Source organism: Salvelinus alpinus, chromosome 4 (assembly GCF_045679555.1).
Source record: "Salvelinus alpinus chromosome 4, SLU_Salpinus.1, whole genome shotgun sequence".
Taxonomy (NCBI): domain Eukaryota; kingdom Metazoa; phylum Chordata; class Actinopteri; order Salmoniformes; family Salmonidae; genus Salvelinus; species Salvelinus alpinus.
The window spans coordinates 78692048-78715041 of NC_092089.1; the positions used below are offsets into that span (position 1 = coordinate 78692048).

General features: G+C 41.0%; 1 protein-coding gene across 2 annotated transcripts; it reads left to right on the plus strand.

The window, feature by feature from the left end:
* The first annotated feature begins 198 nt into the window (after positions 1-198).
* On the plus strand, positions 199-22921 carry LOC139574500 (cullin-4B-like). 2 transcript variants are annotated; one of them, XM_071399143.1, is made up of 21 exons: positions 199-296; positions 720-1142; positions 1765-1880; positions 2575-2678; positions 2971-3040; positions 3132-3205; positions 3322-3484; positions 8523-8612; positions 9096-9178; positions 9392-9459; positions 9684-9802; positions 9951-10143; positions 10368-10472; positions 10767-10877; positions 16174-16259; positions 16507-16605; positions 16812-16925; positions 17006-17111; positions 17315-17487; positions 19547-19699; positions 21303-22921. In XM_071399143.1, the coding sequence occupies exons 1-21, from the start codon at positions 278-280 to the stop codon at positions 21396-21398; spliced, it is 2565 nt and encodes an 854-aa protein (XP_071255244.1). In that variant the 5' UTR covers positions 199-277; the 3' UTR covers positions 21399-22921. The 2 variants fall into 2 exon arrangements, with proteins under 2 accessions (XP_071255244.1, XP_071255243.1); XM_071399142.1 differs by lacking the exon at positions 199-296 and having other exon boundaries at positions 478-1142.
* Positions 22922-22994: the final 73 nt, after the last annotated feature.

A 22994-nucleotide genomic window follows, 5' to 3' on the forward strand; every position in this document is an offset into this window, starting at 1 on the left:
CTTGCGGTACATGACAGTTGAACAGCTAAATAAAGCTTGCTAAGTAGCATAGCCACTTTTGCAGGTCGTCATTAGTTACTACAAACACAAAGTCCTAAACCCCGCCCATTTCTACAATTTATCTTCTGAAATGTATTATTTTAACCTAACCGTATGCCTAACTCTAACCTTAAATTAAGATTAAAAGCATGCATTTTTATTTTATTTTATGGCTGTGCTAACTAGTGGAAACCACTTTTGCAGCAGTAACATGTGGGTAAAGCACTTCCGGTAGGTCATGGAATCGCTTGTAGAAGGTACGTTTTGATATTGAACTTCCCAGGTGTTATGGCAATTTAACACTTGATACATTACATATTTCGGATAGAAATAAGTCTCTATTGGATGCCGACAAAACTAACTACCGCTCCACAACGTGGATATTAAAGAGAGGCCAAGCAATAGGAAGCAGTAATCAACCATCTTTCTTCTGCCAGCAGAAATAACAAGAACAGAGAGAGGGTCCAAGTCATTGAGCTGGTCCAAATGGGGCTGTAGTTTGCAATTTATTGTCTGCTTCTTAGCTAGATACTTGTAAAAGACCGTACGACTCGGTTGGAATATAGCAAGATAAACCTTGGAAGCGCGACTTGTTGACCCACGGCACATCTGGAGGTTTATGATTAGTAGACTGGCTATAGCTATTACAATTTGTATTCATTTTTTCATGTTTCCAATAGGTTTACCTTTCCCTAATCCCCCACCGCCAACCCAAGAGGCTAGACCAGCAGCTTCAGATGTAAATAACGACAGCAGTATCACGTCTTCGAAGAAGAGGAAAATAAACAGTTCTGAGAGGGAAGACATTGATTCAATCTCTTCATCTCCTAAAACCACAAATTATTCATCTTCCTCCTGCACCTCCACTCCGCAACACATTCAGAAGAAGTTGAGGTTCGAAGATTCAGTAGATTTCATTGGACTGGATGTGAAAATGGCCGAGGAGTCGTCTGCATCGTGTTCTTCTAACAAGATGAAAACAGTTTTTTTGGCTGGGGGTGTTGGGCACCATGCAAACGGGCTGACGAAAACGGCAGGCTCCACTACCTTCTCCAACAGCAAACCTGGCGCTGCAAAGAAACTAGTCATCAAGAACTTCAAAGGTAGTGTGATATTCAAGTGATGGATGGATGCAAGGAATTGCATGCTGTAATCCAATGTGTCCGTTATAATGAACGTTTCTTTTAAAATTGTGTTAATTACTTGGCCTTGCCTAAAATATTTTACAGTTGAATATGTGTCATTATAAAATGGGTGGTTCGAGCCCTGAATGGTGACAGCCATGGTATATCAGACCGTATACCACGGGTATGACAAAACATGTCTTTTTACTGCTTTAATTACACTGGTAACTACTTTATAATAGCAATAAGGCACCTCGGGGGGTTGTGGTATATAGCCAATATACCACGGCTAAGGGCTGTATCCAGGCACGCTGCGTTGCGCGTAAGAACAGCACTTAGCCGTGGTATATTGGCCATATGCCACACCCCCTTGGGCCTTATTGCTTAGTTATAAAATGCACAATGATACACTACTATTTAAATGCCTGACATGATGCAGCTCATTTGTCTGAATATTGTTATTTTTTATAGATGTTGATTGTAGATGACTGATTATATGTATATATAAAAATTAAAAATAAAGTGGTACAGATAAAAGAATGACACATCAGAGAATTACTGTTCTCAAACTGCTTCCCTGTCTCTTTCATTTTCTTCACAGAAAAGCCCAAATTGCCAGAGAACTACACACACGAGACCTGGCAAAAGTTAAAGGAGGCGGTCGAGGCCATTCAGAACAGCATTTCAATCAAGTACAATCTTGAGGAGCTCTACCAGGTACCTCAAAATGCTGCACCTGCCTCATTTCCCTTCAGAACAGCCCTGGGTCATGGTCACATAATATTTTATTTGTCACATGCTTTGTAGACTAACAGTGAAATGCTTACTTACGGGTTGTTTTTCAACAATGCAGAGCTAAAGATAATAAATAGAAATAGTGACACAGAATAAATACACAGTGACTAACAAATAACAATGACGAGTAAAAATAACATGGCATTTAGCACTAAACGGAAGAAAATGGACTGAAACATGGTGATGAAACCTGGACTTGTCTAATAAGAAGTGATTGTTTTCATTGACCAATGCAAAATGTTTTATGCTCCCTGCCCTAATGAACACTACTCTGTGGTTGTGGTTATTATTATGATTGGCCACAGATGGGAAGCCCTCCTCCCCTATGACCTTGACTTCTTATTCAAACCTATGATTTCGCAGTCAGTAAGCTAAACACAGTCTTAACAAACAAGCTCTTTTTTTCTTCATGTCTCTAGGCCAGTATCTTGCGAAAGAGCTTGACAATAATTTGCGTGATATGTCTGCACTGTTTAATAGCTGTGTTGAGTTATGTGATGTTTAGATTACTTGGTGGCGGTGTCTTCTGTAGGATATTACATGCATAGATAATCGGTGTTTTAGCCCTGAAATGTAATAAACTCTTTAAGCACTCTCCTTTCTGTTTGTTGTTTAGGCTGTGGAGAACCTCTGCTCCCATAAGATATCAGCCAAGCTCTACAAACAACTACAGGTTGTGTGTGAAGACCACATCAAGGCACAAATCGATCAATTCAGAGAATATCCTTTTCTGTGTGTGTAAATGGATGGTACTAGAAAGATGGTTCAATATATGTTTAGACACGGCTCAATCCTTGATCACTCAATGTAGGCTTTCATGAATCTAATTTTTTTGTTCAAGTATTTACTAGGGGATAGCTTTTGTCATTTGAACTACAGAAACTGAAATCATGTCCTTATAAAGGTTGATATTGAATGCATGTCCTTTTAATCACGTGTACTGAAAGGACACTGCTGCTGCTTTGTGTTGTTATGCATATGAAACCTGCTACATCCTTAACTCGGTGCTCACGGATGCACTGGACAGTACACTCTTCCTGAAGAAAATAGACAAGTGTTGGCAAGATCACTGCAGACAAATGGTATGTCTAGGACTCTGTTTTTGATAGGATGTAATTTGATTCAATCTCATTCAAATAATTTCCTATAAAGGATTTCTTTCCTCTTTTACAGATCATGATTAGAAGTATATTTTTGTTCTTGGACCGCACCTATGTTTTACAAAATTCAATGCTCCCGTCAGTCTGGTGAGTTTCTCCTCCTCAAATAAAAATGTTGTAGAAAACATTGTTCTATTTCTAGCTGTGTTCTGTCAATAGTAATTGGCTTTGGTTCATATTAATATCACCCCTCTTCCCTTCAGGGACATGGGCCTGGAGTTGTTTAGGTTTTACATTATCAGCGACATGAAGGTCCAGAGCAAGACCATTGACGGAATCCTGCTGCTCATCGAGAGGGAGCGCAGCGGCGAGACCGTTGACCGTAGCCTGCTGCGGAGCCTATTGAGCATGCTTTCTGACCTGCAGGTATGGCTCCTCCCCTTCACACAGGGCATGGGAAAGCCTACTCAGTGGATATCTTGTCCTATTCACCCGGTGAATCAACCCTTATCCCCTACCCCAGCGGTTTCCAAACTAGGGGTCGTGACCCCATGTGGGGTCATCTGATGAAAATAGGGTCGCAGGAGAATTTCCAAAATCCTGAAGGAAAAAAATATATACCAAAAATATACTGAATAGAAATAAACGCAACAATTTCAACAATTTTACTTACAGTTCATATAAGGAAATCATTCAATTGAAATAAATAAATTAGGCCCTAATCAATGGATTTTATATGACTGGGCAGGGGCGCAGCCATGGCTGGGCCTGGTAGGGTATAGGCCCACCCACTTGGGAGCCAGGATTAGTTTCCACACACAAACACTTTATTACAGACAGAAATACTCCTCAGTTTCATCAGCTGTCTGCGTGGCTGGTCTCAGACGATCCGTACATGGAGGTCTAGGGCTGGTATGGCTACACGTGGTCTGGGGTCGTGAGGCCGGTTGGACATACTGCCGAATTCTCTAAAACGATGTTGGAGACAGCTTGTGGTAGAGAAATTAACAGTAAATTGTCTGGCAACAGCTCTGGTGGACATCCCTGTAGTTAGCATGTCAATTGCACACTCCCTCAACTTGAGACTTCTTTGGTGTTGTGTTGTGTGGCCTTTTATTGTCCCCAGCACAAGGTGCACCTGTGTAATGACCATGCTGTTTAATCAATGCTCACTAACAGGGATGTAAACAAATATTTTAGAGAAGTAAGCTTTTTGTATGTATGGAACATTTTGGGAATCTTTTATTTCAGCTCATGAAACACTTAAATCAATCCCATGGTGAATGGCTAGGACCGCTACGCACACTATTGCAGAGACTTTTATATTATCGGCGGCAATTGATATGGTGAAAAACAATGTGTGGGGAGGCACAGAAACTCAATACCATTACCTATATCGGATAACTGGTAAACAAAGAATTTATGCTATTGCTAGCAATCAAGAGGAAAGTCTGACTGACTCAAACTCCCCAGCTTATGCTTTCCAAATGGGCATGAGGGCCAAGATGCCCATGCGTTGACTTTTGTCGGGGGATGCTATTCATGAGGACGTATTGTTCTGTCCCACGATTCCTGAGCATGAAACAACATAGGGGATGTTGGGATCGAATGGTGGGCTTTTGCACAGATGGGGCTCCATCTACAGTATGGCGGGCAGGCCTCTGCACTCAAGTTATGAATGTGTTTCCCTCTGCCATATGGACATTGTATGATACACTGAAAAAAACTGGCGGTAAAAGAGCTGAGATACTGTATATGGGAGCAGGTAACTTGGATTGTAAACTACATCAAACCACATCCACTGCAGGCACACGTGTTCACAAAACTGTGGAAATATGGGATCAGAGCATGACAATGTTCTATTTCACACTGAGGTTTGGTGGTTATAGAGGGGGAGTGTTGGAAAGATTTTTCTCATTGGAAGAGAAGTTTGGTACCTACTTCCCAATCCATTTGACTGTGATCCTGTCTCAGTTGACATGCCGGTAAGTGAAATCGAACAGTTGATCGAGCTGTCGTGCTCGAATGCAGCAGACAACGCATTCACGGGTCACTACAGAGGAGTTTTGGTTCCTGACTCAAAGGGAATGCCCTGCCGTCTCCCTCTGAGAATGTCGCGTTCAAAACAACTCGGAAATCTCCGACTTCAGTGCGTTCAAGACAACTGGGAACTCGGAAAGAAAGACTGGGAAAAATAATTTTGAATGGTCATCCAACTCAGAATTCCTAGTTGGGAACTCAGGCCTCTTTTTATAGACTTTATGACCTGAAGATCACTGACGTCATGATTTGACCTCGTATTTTTCAGAGTTCTCAGTTGTCTTGAAAGCACCATAAAACTCATGGTAGGCTACCTTTCACCAGCTCATATCTGTATGAAGCTGGATTCAGTGCTCTCAACTGCATTAAAACCAAATATCGACCCAGGTTGGATGTGACCGCTGTCGACCACGCCCCTGACTGAGAAACTCCGACGCGACATGCATCAAGCACATCCATCTCATTAGTGGTGGTGAGATAAGAGAGATTATGTCGGAATAATTTGCAATTGACTGTCATAGCCACACATTAAAAGTATGTGACAGTGAGTTGAAGACAATCAGAATTACTGTTAGAATGGTTTTAAATTGACTGCCATAGCCCCAAATAAAATAAAAAAGTAAACATAGGCTGTTAATTACATTATTGTTTTCACATGGTTTGGGTCATGAGAATTTTCAGATATCAAAATGGGGTCCTGGGCCAAAAACATTTGGGAACCCCTGCCCTACCCCCTAAGCATTTGTTTAGATCAGAAAGGATTGGACAGGTATATGAAAGCTGTTTCTTGTAGCTATCCATTTCTTCCAGATGTGCAGGGTGGCTAGGGGTTGATCCTGCACTATGATATCCCTTTGATATTGCCAATCACTTTAACTTTTTTGTTGACAAGATTAGCACACTTGCATGCACAACAAATTCTGAGCCTTCATATTCATGCATAATGGACCAAATAATGAAAGACAATCATTGTAGTTTTGAGTTCCACAAAGTGGGTGTGGAAGAAGTGATTATTAAAAAAAAAAGAATAATGTTTTTATCTATCTATAAGGACAAACTACCAGGTACCAAAAACCTGGATGGTACATTTGCTGAAATTGGTTGCGGAATACATTGTGACTCATGTTTGCCACATCTTCCATTTAAGCCTAGTGTGTGCCCTCAGGCTACTGGGGCGGCAGGTAGCCTAGTGGTTAGAGCGTTGGACTATTAACCAAAAGGTTGCAAGATCAAATCCCCGAGCTGACAAGGTAAAAATCTGTCGTTCCGCCCCTGAACAAGGCAGTTAACCCGCTGTTCATAGGCCGTCATTGAAAATAAGAATTTGTTCTTAACTGACTTGCCTAGTTAAATAAAGTTTTTTTTTTTAAATGAATGGAGGCTATTCTTGCTACCCAAGAATAGCAGAGCACTCTTTAATGGTTCAAACAGCCAACCAACCAGCAAACTTTTGGAAAAAATTGTGTTCGATCAAATACAAAGTTATTTTACAGAAAACAAACGAACAACTTTCAGCATGCTTATAGGGAAGGGTACTCAACATGCTCGGCACTGACACAAATTACTAATGATTGGCTGAAAGACATGTATAGTAAGAATGTGGGATCTGTTTGTAGACTTCAGTGCAGCTTTTGATGTTATTGATCATAATCTATTGTTGAAAAAAGGTTGGTGTTATGGATTTGCATCCTCTGCCTTTTATTATGGATTGAGAGTTACCTATCTAATAGAACACAGGGTTTTTGTTAATGGAAGCCTCTCATGCAAATTCAATTGAGTGTGGTGTACCGCAGGGCAGCCGGCTAGGGCTATTATTGTTTTCTGTTTTTACAAATGACCTTCCACTGACCTTGAATAAAGGCTGTGTGTCTATGTATGCTGACGACTCAACAGTATGCACATCGGCTGCAACCGTAAAATAAATGAGACACTTAACATAGAGCTCCAGTCAGTTTTAGAATGGGTAACTTGCAATAGGCTGGTGCTAAATATCTCAAAAACTAAAAGCATAATTTTTGGGACAAATCACTCGCTCAACGCTAAACCTCGTTTAGATCTATTATTGAATAATGTGGCTATTGAGCAAGTTGAGGAGACTAAACTGCTATGTGTAACCCTAGATGGCAAGCTTTCATTGTCAAAACACTCAATGGTTGCTAAAATGGGAAAAGGTTTGTCCATGATTGGGCATTGCTCTGCCTTCTTGACATCCGTGTCGACCAGACTGGACTACTGCCCAGCTGTGTGGTCATGTGCTGCAAAGAAAGACATAGGACAATTGCAGTTGGTCCAGAACAAAGCAGCACGTTGGTCCAGAACAAAGCAGCACGTATCGCACTTAGATGAACACAGACTGAAAGTGTCAGTAACATGCATGTCAGTCCCTCCTGGCTCAAAGTTGAGGAGAGATTGACTGCATCACTATTGGTCTTTGTGAGAGGTATTGATGTGTTGAAGGTACCGAACTGTCTGTTCAAGCAGTTGGCACACAGTTCGGACAGGCATCGGTACAACACAAGACATGTAACCAGAGGTCTCTTCACAGTCCCAAGATCCAGAACAGAGGCTGGGAAATGCACAGTATTAAATAGAGCCATGATTACATGGAACTCTGACACCCCAGGTAACTCAAGCTAGCAAAATAACCAGTTTAAAAAAACAGATAAAAGGACACCTTACTGCACAAAGAGACTGTGAAGAGACACGGCCATTTTATATATCTTGTATTGCAATTCCGACTGTGATGTATTAGACCTACACAACCGGTCAAAAGTTTTAGAACACCTACTCATTCAAGTGTTTTTCTTTTCTTTTTTACTCTTTTCTACAATGGTGAAGACATCGAAACTATGAAATAACACATGGAATCATGTAGTAACCAAAAAAGTGTTAAACAAATCAAAATATATTTGAGATTCTTCAAATAGCCACCCTTTGCCTTGATGACAGCTCTTCCATTCCTATTTTGGTTACTACATGATTTCATATGTGTTATTTCATAGTCTTGATGTCTTCACTATTATTCTACAATGTAGAAAATATTAAAACATAAAGAAAACCCTTGAATGAGTAGGTGTTCTAAAACTTTTGACCGGTAGTGTAGATATTGTGTATGTACTGATTTGTAGGCTGTGTGTGATGTTATAAATGTATGCAGTTCAAACCTTGACTAATAATGTTCTGTATTATGTCATGTTTCATGTGGACCCCAGGAAGAGTAGCTGATGCTTTTGCAGCAGCTAATGTGGATCCTAATAAATACCAAATCTCCGACACTGCTGTGTCTAAGACATCATGGGGTGTTTGTCAGCTGTGTTATTTGCGATCAACAACACCCGCGTCGGGATTTGAGGTGATGTACTATCACCTCCCCCACTTAAGAAATGGCTTTAATGACACCCAATGTTCTCCCTTCTCCTGACAGATTTATCAGGACTCCTTTGAGCAGCGCTTTTTGGAGGAGACTAATCGTCTGTATGCCGCTGAGGGACAGAGGCTGATGCAGGAGAGAGAGGTGATTTATACCCCCGGGCAGTGCAACACCACTGACTGTACTCCAGACCTCAGAGCCCTATGTCATCATAAATTTGAATATTCTGAGTCTGACTGGAGGCCACATTTTGATAGCCTGGTTCCAGATCTGTTTGTGCTGTATAGCCAAACATGACATTGTACTGCCAAAACTTGACAATGATCATAGAAATTGGCACGGTCTGTTCTTGCTCTTTTGCCAACTCCAATGATCGTCATGTTTGACAGTAAAATTTATTGTTTGGCTATACAGCACAAACCGATCTGGGACATGGCTAGCATTTAGAGTCTTGAGTCATCTTACAGTTACTTCTGGTAAAGGAAATATGTGATATGTGGAGTGGTTTTACATGGCACTAGATGTTTGCCTGACCCTGTAAGGATAGGTTGCTTTTGACTTCGTATCCCAAATGATTTAGCAGCTGCTTGATGGTTTAATCTGATCACTTCTTGAATATCTCGTCAGGTCCCAGATTATCTCCATCACGTCAACAAACGCTTAGAGGAGGAAGCGGACAGAGTCATCACGTATCTAGACCAGAGCACACAGTGAGTATTTTTTGTTAGAATAGAAGGGGTTAGTCTTCCAAGAGTCCATCAGTATTGGTGTCATCTGTTTTCAGTTCCACATTTGACGTCATTCATTTTTGATTTGCTGCTGCCTTGGCACCGGTTTAACGGGATCTACCTGTCTAAATATAAAGGATGAAAAAAGAGAGATTTGACTCCTCATTTCCTCCCTCTCCCGTGTTCTTTTTTCAGAAAACCTCTCATTGCCACTGTGGAAAAGCAACTACTGGGTGAACATCTCACTGCAACACTGCAGAAAGGTATATTTCAGAGACTACAGACTTACCACACTGGGGTATTAGTTTGCTTACAATGGATGACATTTTAAGAGTAAAAAAAAGAACGATGCTATTGTCATATCACTTATCACATGATGAGAACATCAAATATTAAAAACAAAAAGATATTGACTGTTTTTTGTTTAGTAACATGAACTAAACTGTCACTAAATACCTTAAACTAAACTACTATTTTCCATCTCCAGGCTTGAATCACCTGCTAGATGAGAACAGAATCCAGGACTTGTGTCTTCTCTATCAGCTCTTCAGTCGGGTGAGAGGGGGCGTGCTAGTCCTCCTACAGCACTGGATCGAGTACATCAAGGTATGCTTGAAAACATCAGTAGCCCGAATCTGTAATTTACTCTTACTAATTCACTTTTTGAAGGTGTGGGGATACTTCCTTCAAGTACATTAATTTGTATTGTATATAACCTAAAGCAACCCTTGACACCTCTACCAACATCACACAGGCCTTTGGAAGTACGATGGTCATTAACCCTGAGAAGGATAAGACTATGGTACAGGAGCTGCTGGACTTCAAGGACAAGGTGGACCACATCATCCACATCTGCTTCATGAAGAATGAGAAGTTTGTCAATGCCATGAAGGAAGCCTTCGAGACCTTCATCAACAAGAGGACAAACAAACCTGCTGAGCTCATTGGTTGGTATCTCATGATGATCGCTATGGGAAACATGATAACGATAGCACTACAACGAGTGAACTGACTGAAAGAGAACTCATCTTTTCAAATTGTCTTCGTTCATAGACGTTTGTGTGCAGTTTAAAGCTTCAGAATAAAGCTATTAAGCAAAAATTCTATTCCAGGTTTTTTACAAGTAAACTACAAAAATGTAAATAAAACGACACATGGTTGTATTTTGTAGCAAAACACGTGGATTGGAAGCTGAGGGCGGGAAACAAGGAGGCCACGGACGAGGAGCTGGAGAAGATGTTGGACAAGATCATGATCATCTTCCGATTTATTTATGGTAATGTGGTTCCAACATATTAATTTATGGTCATGTGGTCCCAACATATTAATTTATGGTCATGTGGTCCCAACATATTAATTTATGGTCATGTGGTCCCAACATATTAATTTATGGTCATGTGGTCCCAACATATTAATTTATGGTCATGTGGTCTCAACATATTTCGCCAAACCATCATCTACTTCCAGGTCCTTCTAACTTTCGTCTGCTCTTTGACAGGTCTCTTAGAAGCCTGTTGAAGTCTGTCTTTGTACTTTAACTTCATACTCACCTTTTTGAATTCTTGAATAGGAAAAGATGTTTTTGAGGCCTTCTACAAGAAAGATCTGGCCAAGAGGTTGCTGGTGGGAAAGAGTGCCTCCGTGGATGCCGAGAAGTCCATGCTGTCGAAACTGAAACATGGTCAGTGGGTTCCCCATCAGACCTGGGTTCAAATAGTATACATTTTCCAACAAATGGCTGTGCTTGATTGACTGATGCAATAGAAAGGTGCTCAACCCACCCTCACCCATCCGACACTTCAGGCAAGCTCAATCAAACGCTCAAACGCACAATCCCACACCACTGTCTACGTCAGAATACACCACTAGGACTGGGAATGATATCACAATACTTAGGTGCCGATACGATATGTATTGCAATTCTCACGATTCTATATGTATTGTGAATTGATGTTCCAAACATATTGCTCACTATATGGGTTCTATCTTCGGTTGGCGGTACGGCGGTGGTAGTGCCAAACACAGGTTAGTTTGCAATTTCAGCGTGTAAAAACTGGTGCTCTGGCGTTTTCCACCCCATGCAACAGGTTCAATTTACTTGCTGCAGAGAGACATGAGAGAGTATGAGAAGATTAGTTTTGATCAGTCATGTAAATATAAGTCCTGGAAACATGTTGGCTCACTATTTAAAAACTATATTCAGTACCAGTCAAAAGTTTGGACACACCTACTCATTCAAGGGTTTTTCTTAATTTTTTACTATTTTCTACATTGTAGTAAAGACATCAAATCTATGAAATAACACATGGAATCATGTAGTAACCAAAAAAGTGTTAACCAAATCAAAATATATTTTATATTTGAGATTCTTCAAATAGCCACCCTTTGCCTTGATGACAGCTTTGCACACTCTTGGCATTCTCTCAACCAGCTTCACCTGGAATGCTTTTCCAACAGTCTTGAAGGAGTTCCCACATATGCTGAGGACCTGTTGGCTGCTTTTCCTTCACTCTGCGGTCCATCTCATCCCAAACCATCTCAATTGTTTTGATGTCGGGTGATTGTGGAAGCCAGGTCATCTGATGCAGCACTTCATCACTCTCCTTCTTGGTCAAATAGCCCTTACACAGCCTGGAGGTGTGTTGGGTCATTGTCCTGTTGAAAAACAATTGATAGTCCCACTAAGCGCAAACCAGATGGGATGGAGTATCGCTGCAGAATGCTGTGGTAGCCATGCTGGTTAAGTGTGCCTTGAATTCTAAATAAATCAGACAGTGTCACCAACAGCCACCATCACACCTCCTCCATGCTTCACGGTGGGAACCACACATGCGGAGATCATCCGTTCACTTACTCTGCATCTCACAAAGACACGGCGCTTGGAACCAAAAATCTCAAATTTGGACTCATCGGACCAAAGGACGGATTTCCACTGTTCTAAGCAAGTCTCTTCTTCTTATTGGTGTCTTTTAGTAGTGGCTTCTTTGCAGCAATTCGACCATGAAGGCCTGATTTTACGCAGTCTCCTCTGAACAGTTTATGTTGAGATGTGTCTATTACTTGACCTCTGTGAAGCATTTATTTGGGCTGCAGTTTCTGAGGCTGGTAATTCTAATGAACTTATCCTCTGCAGCAGAGGTAACTCTGGGTCTTACTTTCCTGTGGTGGTCCTCATGAGAGCCAGTTTCATCATAGTGCTTGATGGTTTTTGCGACTGCACTTGAAGAAACTTTCAATGTTCTTGAAATTTGCCAGATTGACTGACCTTCATGTCGTAAAGTAATGATGGACTGTCGTTCTTTGCTTATTTGAGCTGTTCTTGCCATAATATGGATTTTGTATTTTACCAAATAGGGTTATCTTTTGTATACCCCCCTACCTTGTCACAACACAACTGATTGGCTCAAACGCGTTAAGAAGGAAAGAAATTCCACAAATGAGCTTTTTACAAGGCACACCTATTAATTGAAATGCATTCCAGGTGACTACCTCATGAAGCTGGTTGAGCGAATGCCAAGAGTGTGCAAAGCTGTCATCAAGGCAAAGGGTGGCTACTTTGATATATTTAGATTTAACACTTTCTTTTGCTTACTACATGATTCTATGTGTTGTTTCACAGTTTTGATGTCTTCACTATTATTCTACAATGTAGAAAATAGTACAAATAAAGAAAAACCCTTGAACGAGTAGGTGTGTTCAAACTTTTGACGTGTGTATGTGTGTGCATTTGGAAAGTATTCAGACCCCTTCGCTTTTTCCACGTTTTGTTACGTACCCCTACCTACTTGTACAAATTACCTCGACTAACCTGTACCTTCACATTGACTCGGTACCGGTACACCCTGTATATAGCCTCGTTATTGTTATTTTATTGTAACTTTATTATTTAAATTTTTTTTATTTTAATTTGGTAAATATTTTGTAACTATATTTGCTTAACTGCTTTGTTGGTTAAGGGCTTGGAAGTAAGCATTTTATGGTAAGGTCTACTACACCTGTTGTATTCAGCGCATGTGACAAATACAATTTGATTATTCTACAATGTATTTAAATACATTTTTTGGACTAAGTGAAAACAGGTTTTTATTTTTTCCACTTTTATAAAAACAGAAATACCTTATTTACATAAGAATTCAGACCCTTTGCTATGAGGCTTGAAATTGAGCTCCGGAGCATCCTGTTTCCATTGATCATCCTTGAGATGTTTCTACAACTTGATTGGAGTCCACATGTGGTGAATTCAATTGATTGGACATGATTTGGAAAGGCACACAGCTATCTATATGAGGTCCCACAGTTAACAGTGCATGTCAGAGCCAAAACCAAGCCGTGAGGTCGAAGGAATTGTCCGTAGAGCCCCGAGACAGTGTCTAGGCACAGATCTGAGGAAGGGTACCAAAACATTTCTGCAGCATTGAAAGTCGCCAAGAACACAGCCTTAAATGGAAGAAGTTTGGAACCACCAAGACTCTTCTTAGAGCTGGCCGTCTGGCCAAACTGAGCAATCGGGGGAGAAGGGCCTTGGTCAGGGAGGTGACCAAGAACCCGATTGTCACTCTGACAGAGCTCCACAGATGAACTCTGGAAATAGAAGAACCTTCCAGAAGGACAACCATCTCTGCAACACTCCACCAATCAGGCCTTTATGGTAGAGTGGCCAGATGGAAGCCACTCCTCAGTAAAAGGCACATGACAACCCGCTTGGAGTTTGCCAAAATCACCTAAAGGCCTCTCAAACCATGAGAAACAAGATTCTCTGGTCTGATGAAACCAAGATTGAACTCTTTGGCCTGAATGCCAAGCATTGCGTCTAGAGGAAACTAGACACCACTCATCACCTGGCCAGTACCATCCCTACGGTGAAGCATGGTGGTGGCAGCATCATGCTGTGGGGATGTTTTTCAGCGGCAGAGACTGGGAGACTAGTCAGGATCGAGGCAAAGATGAATGGAGCAAAGTACAGAGAGATCCTTGATGAAAACCTGCTCCAGAGCTCTCAGGACCTCCGACTGGGGTGAAGGTTCACCTTCCAACAGGACAACGACCCTAAGCACACAGCCAAGACAACGCAGGAGTGGCTTCGGGACAAGTCTTTAAATGTCCTTGAGTGGCCCAGCCAGAGCCTTGACTTGAACCCAATCGAACATCTCTGGAGACCTGAAAATTGCTGTGCAATGACGCTCCCCATCCAACCTGACCAGAGCTTGAGAGGATCTGCAGAAAAGAATGGGAGAAACTCTCCAAATACAGGTGTGCCAAGCTTGTAGCGTCATACCCAATAAGACTTGAGGCTGTAATCGCTGCCAAAGGTGCTTCAACAAAATACTTAGTAAAGGGTCTGAATACTTACAGTTGAAGTCAGAAGTTTACATACACCTTAGCCAAATACATTTAAACTCAGTTTTTCTAAACTCCTGACATTTAATCCCAGTAAGAATTCCCTGTTCTAGGTCAGTTAGGATCACCACTTTATTTTAAGATTGTGAAATGTCAGAATAATAGTAGATAATTATTTATTTCAGCTTTAATTTCTTTCATCACATTCCCAGTGGGTCAGAAGTTTACATACACTCAATTAGTGTTTGGTAGCATTGCCTTTAAATTGTTTAACTTGGGTCATACATTTCGGGTGGCCTTCCACAAGCTTCCCACAATAAATTGGGTGAATTTTGGCCCATTCCTCCTGACAGAGCTGGTGTAACTGAGGCAGGTATGTAGGCCTGCTTGCTCGCACACGCTTTTTTAGTTCTGACCTCAAATGTTCTATAGGATTGAGGTCAGGGCTTTGTGATGGCCACTCTAATACCTTGACTTTGTTGTCCTTAAGCCATTTTGCCACAACTTTGGAAGTATGCTTGGGGTCATTGTCCATTTGGAAGAATTTTGTGAAGTGTACCAGTCCCTCCTGCAGCAAAGTACCCCCACAACATGATGCTGCCACCCCCGTGCTTCACGGTTGCGATGGTGCGGCCTTTCAGGTTATGTCGATATAGGACTCGTTTTACTGTGGATGTAGATACTTTTGTACCTGTTTCCTCCAGCATCTTCACAAGGTCCTTTGCTGTTGTTCTGGGATTTGATTTGCACTTTTCGCACCAAATTACGTTTGTCTCTAGGAGACAGAACGCGTCTTCTTCCTGAGCGGTATGACGGCTGCGTGGTCCCATGGTGTTTATACTTGCGTACTATTGTTTGTACAGATGAACGTGGTACCTTCATGCGTTTGGAAATTGCTCTCAAGGATGAACCAGACTTGTGGAGGTCTACAATCTTTTTCCCCTGAGGTTTTGGCTCATTTCTTTTGATTTTCCCATGATATCACGCAAAGAGGCACTGAGTTTGAAGGTAGGCCTTGAAATACATCCACAGGTACACCTCCAATTGACCCACTGGAATTGTGATACAGTGAATCATAAGTGAAATAATCTGTCTGTAAACAATTGTTGGAAAAATGACTTGTCATGCACAAAATAGATGTCCTAACCAACTTGCCAAAACTATAGTTTGTTAACAAGACATTTGTGGAGTGGTTGAAAAATTTGTTTTAATGACTTCAATGTTAGTGTATGCAAATGTAATATCAGTTTTTTTTTATCTAAATTTGCCACGATTTCAAAAACCTGTTTTTGCTTTGTCATTATGGGCTATTGTGTGTAGATTGATGAGGGGGAAAAAACCATTTGAATACATTTTAGAATAAGGCTGTAATGTAACAAAATGTGGAAAAAGTCAAGGTAGGTGTGTGTCATTAATATATATCAGTATATGTTGTATATATGTGTTTATGTATTATTTTATACAAAAAAAAACTTTTGAGTCAAAGTATCAATATAATATTGCAGTATTTAACTATATCAACCGCCCCCCCCCATCACTAGCTACTACTATTAACTGTACACATAGAACTTTGACTAACAACTATGAAGCATGTGATACTGAATGAGGCTAGGGACTCGTAACCTTGGTCCTTTCTTTAGAATGTGGAGCGGCATTCACCAGCAAGCTGGAAGGCATGTTCAAGGACATGGAGCTTTCCAAGGACATCATGGTGCAGTTCAAACAGGTACACATGCTTTTGTCCATCTCTGTTTTAGGACAACAGTATCAAAGACGTTATGCAGTCAGCTATCCATATGTAAAAAAAAAAAAAGAAAAGAAAAGAAAAAAAGAAATATATAATTATAATAATTATATCTTTGCCAGTTGTTGTGGCAATATTTTCACAAAGAACTTTAGAATTATTAGCCTAGATTTGTCTCATTAGACGCCATTGATTGGTTGGTTTGTTTCTCCCTTTTCCTATTACATAGTGTCAAAACCTCCCTGGTAACATTGAGCTGACGGTGAACATCCTCACCATGGGATACTGGCCCACCTACGTCCCAATGGAGGTCCATCTGCTCCCAGAGGTTAGTGTAAATATCAAACCCTTCAGGCTCTCTGTTATTTTATGACCTGCTATGTAATACATTTGGTTTATGTCACACATGGTACCCTGTTACCTTTTTTTAAAGTGCAGTACTTTTGACAAGGGAACTATATAGGGAATAAGGTGCAATTTGGGACAAAGCCATAGTCATTGTCTATGATTATTTTAACACTCCTTCTTGGCCAGATGGTGCGGCTGCAGGAGATTTTCAAGACGTTTTACCTCGGCAAGCACAGTGGCAGAAAGCTACAGTGGCAGTCGACATTAGGCCATTGTGTTTTAAAAGCTGAATTTAAAGAGGTACAGTAGCTAGTAATATTTATTAATCTAGTATGTTAGGCAGAAATTCATTGTGATAACTTTTCCTTTTCCACAAACAGGGCAAAAAGGAGCTTCAGGTATCCCTGTTTCAGACACTAGTGCTGCTCATGTTCAATGAAGGAGAGGAATTCACCTTAGAGGAGATCAAGCTAGCTACAGGAATAGGTCTGTATGATCACAATGTACTCAGTCATGACACAAATCCTAATGGATCAAATATAGCAGTCCTCTTGAGACATTTTCAGACATGTTGCTTAAACTGTATCAATTATTATCACTATCATCTTTTCTATTTGATTGAACCACAAGCTTTTGCCCAGTCTTTTTGGTTTGAGTTTGCGTTGACCTAAAGTGAGATGTGTGTGCAGAGGATGGCGAGCTGCGGCGTACCCTGCAGTCGTTGGCGTGTGGCAAGGCGCGCGTCATCCACAAAGTCCCCAAAAGCAAAGACGTGGAGGACGGAGACAAGTTCTCGTGTAACGATGACTTCAAACACAAACTCTTCAGGATCAAGATCAACCAGATCCAGATGAAAGAAACGGTACATTCTCTTTCTCAGCAGGGCTGTAGTCATTAGGAGGAAATATTTGTCATGTTTTTATTGGACAGGTAGTCCCTGCCTGTTCGTTTTAGTGCATAATGAATATGTCCCAATGCTATTTAGATGGGAATATGAGTCTCAGTCCGGTCTAGTTCTAGCACTAACCTTTCTGAACTATGCATTGCCCCTTAAGAGGCGGGTGTTCCCAAGTCTGCTACTCTCCACTATGTCATAATAATAATAATATATGCCATTTAGCAGACTCTTTTTTTCCTAAGCCACTTAGTCATGTAGAGTTGAAGTCAGAAGTTTACATACACCTGAGCCAAATACATTTAATCCCAGTAAAAATTCCCTGTCTTAGGTCAGTTAAGATCACCACTTTATTTTAAGAATGTGAAATGCCAGAATAATAGTAGAGAGAATTATTTATTTTAGATTTTATTTCTTTCATCACATTCCCAGTGGGTCAGAAGTTTACATACACTCAATTAGTATTTGGTAGCATTGCCTTTAAAATTGTTTAACTTGGGTCAAAAGTTCAAGGAGCCTTCCACAAGCTTCCCACAATAAGTTGGGTGAATTTTGGCCTATTCCTCCAGACAGAGCTGATGTAACTGAGTCAGGTTTGTAGGCCTCCTTGCTTGCACACGCTTTTTCAGTTCTGCCCAGAAATTTTCTATAGGATTGAGGTCAGGGCTTTGTGATGGCCACTCCAATACCTTGACTTTGTTGTCCTTAAGCCATTTTGCCACAAATTTGGAAGTATGCTTGGGGTCATTGTCCATTTGGAAGATCCATTTGTGACCAAGCTTTAACTTCCTGACTGATGTCTTGAAATGTTGCTTCAATAGTATCCACATAATTTTCCTCCCTCATGATGCCATCTATTTTGTGAAGTGCACCAGTCCCTCCTGCAGTAAAGCACCCCCACAACATGATGCTGCCACCCCCATGCTTCACAGTTGGGATGGTGTTCTTCGGCTTGCAAGCCTCCCCCTTTTTCCTCCAAACATAACGATGGTCATTATGGCCAAACAGTTCTATTTTTGTTTCATCAGACCAGAGGACATTTCTCCAAAAAGTACCATCTTTGTCCCCATGTGCAGTTGCAATCCGTAGTCTGGCTTTTTTATGGCTGTTTTGGAGCAGTGGCTTCTTCGTGTTGAGCGGCCTTTCAGGTTATGTCGATATTGGACTCATTTTACTGTGGATATAGATAATTTTGTACCCGTTTCCTCCAGCATCTTCACAAGGTCCTTTGCTGTTGTTCTGGGATTGATTTGCACTTTTCGCACCAAAGTACATTGATCTCTAGGAGATAGAACTTATCTCCTTCCTGAGCAGAATGACGCCTGCGTGGTCCCATGGTGTTTATACTTGCGTACTATTGTTTGTACAGATGAACGTGGTACCTTCAGGTGTTTGGAAATTGCTCCCAAGGATGAACCAGACTTGTGGAGGTCGACAATTTTGTTTCTGAGGTCTTGGCTGATTTTCTTTTGATTTTCCCATGATGTCAAGCAAAGAGGCACTGAGTTTGAAGGTAGGCCTTGAAATACATCCACAGGTACACCTCCAATTGACTCAAATGATGTCAATTAGCCTATCAGAAGCTTCTAAAGCCATGACATTATTTTCTGGAAGTTTCCAAGCTGTTTAAAGGCACAGTCAACTTAGTGAAATAATGAAATAATCTGTCTGTAAACAATTGTTGGAAAAATTACTTGTGTCATGCACAAAGCAGATATCCTAACTGACTTGCCAAAACTATAGTTTGTTAACAAGAAATTTGTGGAGTGGTTGAAAAATTTGTTTTAATGACTCCAACCGAAGTGTATGTAAACTTCCGACTTCACCTATATACATTTTACTTATAAGTGGTCCCGGGAATTGAACCCACTATCCTGGCGTTGGCAGTGCCATGCCCTACTAACTGAGCTACTTCATCAATCTCACCCATTTGATTATATCTGTACTGTCTATCTGTAAAGAAAAGGAAAATGGGTGGGCGGGGGGGTATTAGCCACTCATTCATTTGGTGGATTGTCCTTGGTAGGTGGAGGAGCAAGCCAGCACCACGGAACGAGTCTACCAGGACCGGCAGTATCAGATCGACGCCGCCATCGTCAGGATCATGAAGATGAGGAAGACTCTGAGCCATAACCTCTTGGTGTCGGAAGTGTACAACCAACTCAAGTTCCCTGTCAAGGTGAGTGAACGAAGAACAAACATGTGTGAAACACATGACCTTGTGTGCAAGAAGTCTACTCACTCAGAGGGGAAGTTTTCCGAAAGCATTGTAGCGAACGTGGTACTTTATTTACACAGACTGACCTTCCAACATACATTTTGCAATTGTTACTCCGGTCTCTGTGCATAACCTGGTCTCAGAGCATTTTGTATTATTCTGTATGCAAGTCTAACACTCCATTAAGTATTATATGTTACGTTTTGTATGGTATTTATTATTTGTGGATGTCCATCACCCATTTCGTATGATATGTTACGAATTACAATTCAAATTAAATGTTAAGAATTTGCGAAATCTACAATATGTTACGAATTTGCAAAATGTACAATATGTTAAGAATTTGTAAAATGTAACGAATTTACAAATCGTATGATATGTTAAGAAATATATCTAAGTGGCTAAGGTTAGCTAGCTCACTAAATATATCTAGGTGGCTAAGGTTAGCTAGCTCACTAATGTTAGCTGGGTTAGGGTTGAGTTTAGGAGTTTGGTTTTTTACCTTTATTTAACTAGGCAAGTCAGTTAAGAACAAATTCTTATTTTCAATGACTGCCTAGGAACAGTGGGTTAACTGCCTTGTTCAGGGGCAGAACGCCAGATTTTTACCTTGTCAGCTCGGGAATTCGATCTTGCAACCTTTCGGTTACTAGTCCAAAGCTTTAACCACTAGGCTACCTGCCGCCCAAGGGGCGAGTTAGGGGAAGGGTTAGTAAAAACAGAAACCCCACGTTAAAACCACTAACAGCAAGCAATCCAGATGTAGAAGCACTGTGGCTAGGAAAGACTTCCTAGAAAGGCAGGAACCTAGGAAGAAACCTAGAGCGGAACCAGGCTCTGAGGGGTGGTCAGTCCTCTTCTGGCTGTGCCGGGTGGAGATAGTTCATGGCCATTAAGGCCAGATTGTTCTTCAAGCTGTTCATAGATGACCAGCAGGGTCATTCAGAGGTCGAGACAGCAGGTGTGGTAGAGGGAGAGAGAATCAAAAACACCAGGACAAGGTAGCACGTCTGGTGAGCAGGTCAGGGTTCCATAGCCGCAGGCAGAACAGTTGAAACTGGAGTAGCAGCACGACCAGGTGGACTGGGGACAGCCAGGAGTCATCAGGACAGGTAGTCCTGAGGCATGGTCCTAGGGCTCAGATCCTCAGAGATTAGAGGGGGCATACTTAAATTCATACAGGACACCAGATAAGACAGGAGAATTACACCAGATATAACAGACTGACCCTAGCCACCTGGGGACACTGTGGCCCCGTCCGACGATATCCCCGGAGACCCATCCACCCCAACCAACCTCCTTTTGTTTTTGCCTTAAGTAACCATTTGTCTTATGTTACCAAACAGAACATATCATACTAAATGGAGTGTCTCGGATATATGTACAGAATAATATGAAATGCTCTGAGACCAGTTTACTGTGTGACTTGGTGGCTGAGAGAAAGTGCCTTGTTAGCTACGAGGCTTTAGGAAAACTCATGTATGATCCAAGTACATTTCCAAGCACTTCAGAGTGGACTGTAATTTTGAGATTTTCTGTTTGCTGACACTCACTTTCTCAACAGCCTGCTGACCTAAAGAAGAGAATAGAGTCCCTCATTGACAGAGATTACATGGAGCGCGACAAGGAAAACCCCAACCAATACAACTATGTGGCTTAAAGAGAGTTAGACAGAGCGAGGGATGAAGAGAGGGAGATGGAGAGCAGGTGGTCCAGTCAGGCTGAAGGCTTCCCTGAGCACTCTGTCCCATGGATGCTCTTGCTCTTCTGCACACATGGATGTCAGCGTTACCCTCTTTAACCCAGCAACCGACAACTGAATGGATACTGCTCGGCGGGATTTTATCAGGGGCCTGTTTTCCTGTGGACTGCATGCCCATTAAACAAGAATATCGTCCATTCTTTTCTCAGTGCCGCTCAGTGAGAATTGGACTAGCTACCTTGGACAAAAAAAGACAAACCAATATTGTTCAGTTTGTTCTTTTTTTACGGAGAGGGGAAAAAAGTATTTATTTTCAAACTTAGATCTTTGTCCATTGTCGTTTGTTTATGGCATTCTGTCCCTTGTTTTTTAAGTCACTACTTTATTTGATTTTAATTCACTCTGTACTGTCCCATACAAATGTTCAAACACCTAACATGGCTCTTATTAACATACTACACTTGGAAGAAAAGAGAAAAACAAAAGTAAAGCTTGTCTCCTCAATCAATGTTGTATGTGAGACCCATGGATAAACATTCACAGTAGGATATTATTTTTCCGTGGTTGATGTCAGTGTCAAATGTGCGCACCTGCAGCCAAGTCATACAATTCTCAGTAGCTATTAGTCGCAACCTACTCCTGTTAATTAACATCAACAACAGCAATCAATGGGACGATTGTTAAGAAGTAGCAAGGCAATATGAGGAATTGACAATATGTGCCAAAAATAGAGCACTTTTGTTATATGATTTGTTAATGCTGCTAAACAAACACTTTAACTTGTACATGTTATATGCATTTAGTTTTCCATTTTACTTTAGCCCTGACTGTTTCAATGTTTTCTTTTTTTATAGACATGACTTTACAAATGTATTAAAATTTGAGTTGCGAACTTCGACAGAGATTATATACTATTAAAAGCACAGCCACATCAGTCCCTGTTTCCCTTCATGTTCCCAAGTATGATATCTCTTAAGTTCCAAGCATTATATTCTTTGTAAGTCCTCTCTGTAGGCCTTATGGAAGGCCTTGTGTTTGTGGATCGATGGAGTTGTTTGATATCTCAACAGATGAAACTGTTTATTGAGAAATAATGCTTGACTGGACTTTATGCCCTGTCTGAATAAATGTTTGTTTTATTGATTCAGATTAAAATAATTGTCAGTGTTTCTATTTTGTTTTCCCCCCCTTCATATCTGTTAATTTTCATAGACATCTCAACCCCCCCCCCCCCCCCCCCCAATAGTAAGATAGTATTGGCATGTAGTATATAATATTGGGTTACCAACATATCAGCTGCACCTTTTTATTACAAGAAGTTATCCATATCAGAGTTTCTAAACCATCTTTGTCCATATTGTCATACAATGTAAATAGTAAAATGTGTTCCCTCAAAAAGAGGGAGGAAATAGTATCTTTTGATTGGTTGTTTGGGTGATGTGTGTCACAAAATAAACAGGAACATGATTCTACAAAATTCATATTTTGTCACTTATTCAGGGGAGAAGTAGCAACTAAGTTTATTCAAAGCACATTTATTGTGGAGTTCCGATA

What these genes read in the sequence shown, in the direction of transcription:
- LOC139574500 (XM_071399142.1), top strand. Translation starts at nt 659, where the DNA reads ATGATTAGTAGACTGGCTATAGCTATTACAATTTGTATTCATTTTTTC. An exon ending in AGATCCAGATGAAAGAAACG is followed by an intron (nt 17,488 to 19,546) that starts GTACATTCTCTT and finishes TGTCCTTGGTAG; the next exon opens with GTGGAGGAGCAAGCCAGCAC. An exon ending in AACTCAAGTTCCCTGTCAAG is followed by an intron (nt 19,700 to 21,302) that starts GTGAGTGAACGA and finishes CTTTCTCAACAG; the next exon opens with CCTGCTGACCTAAAGAAGAG.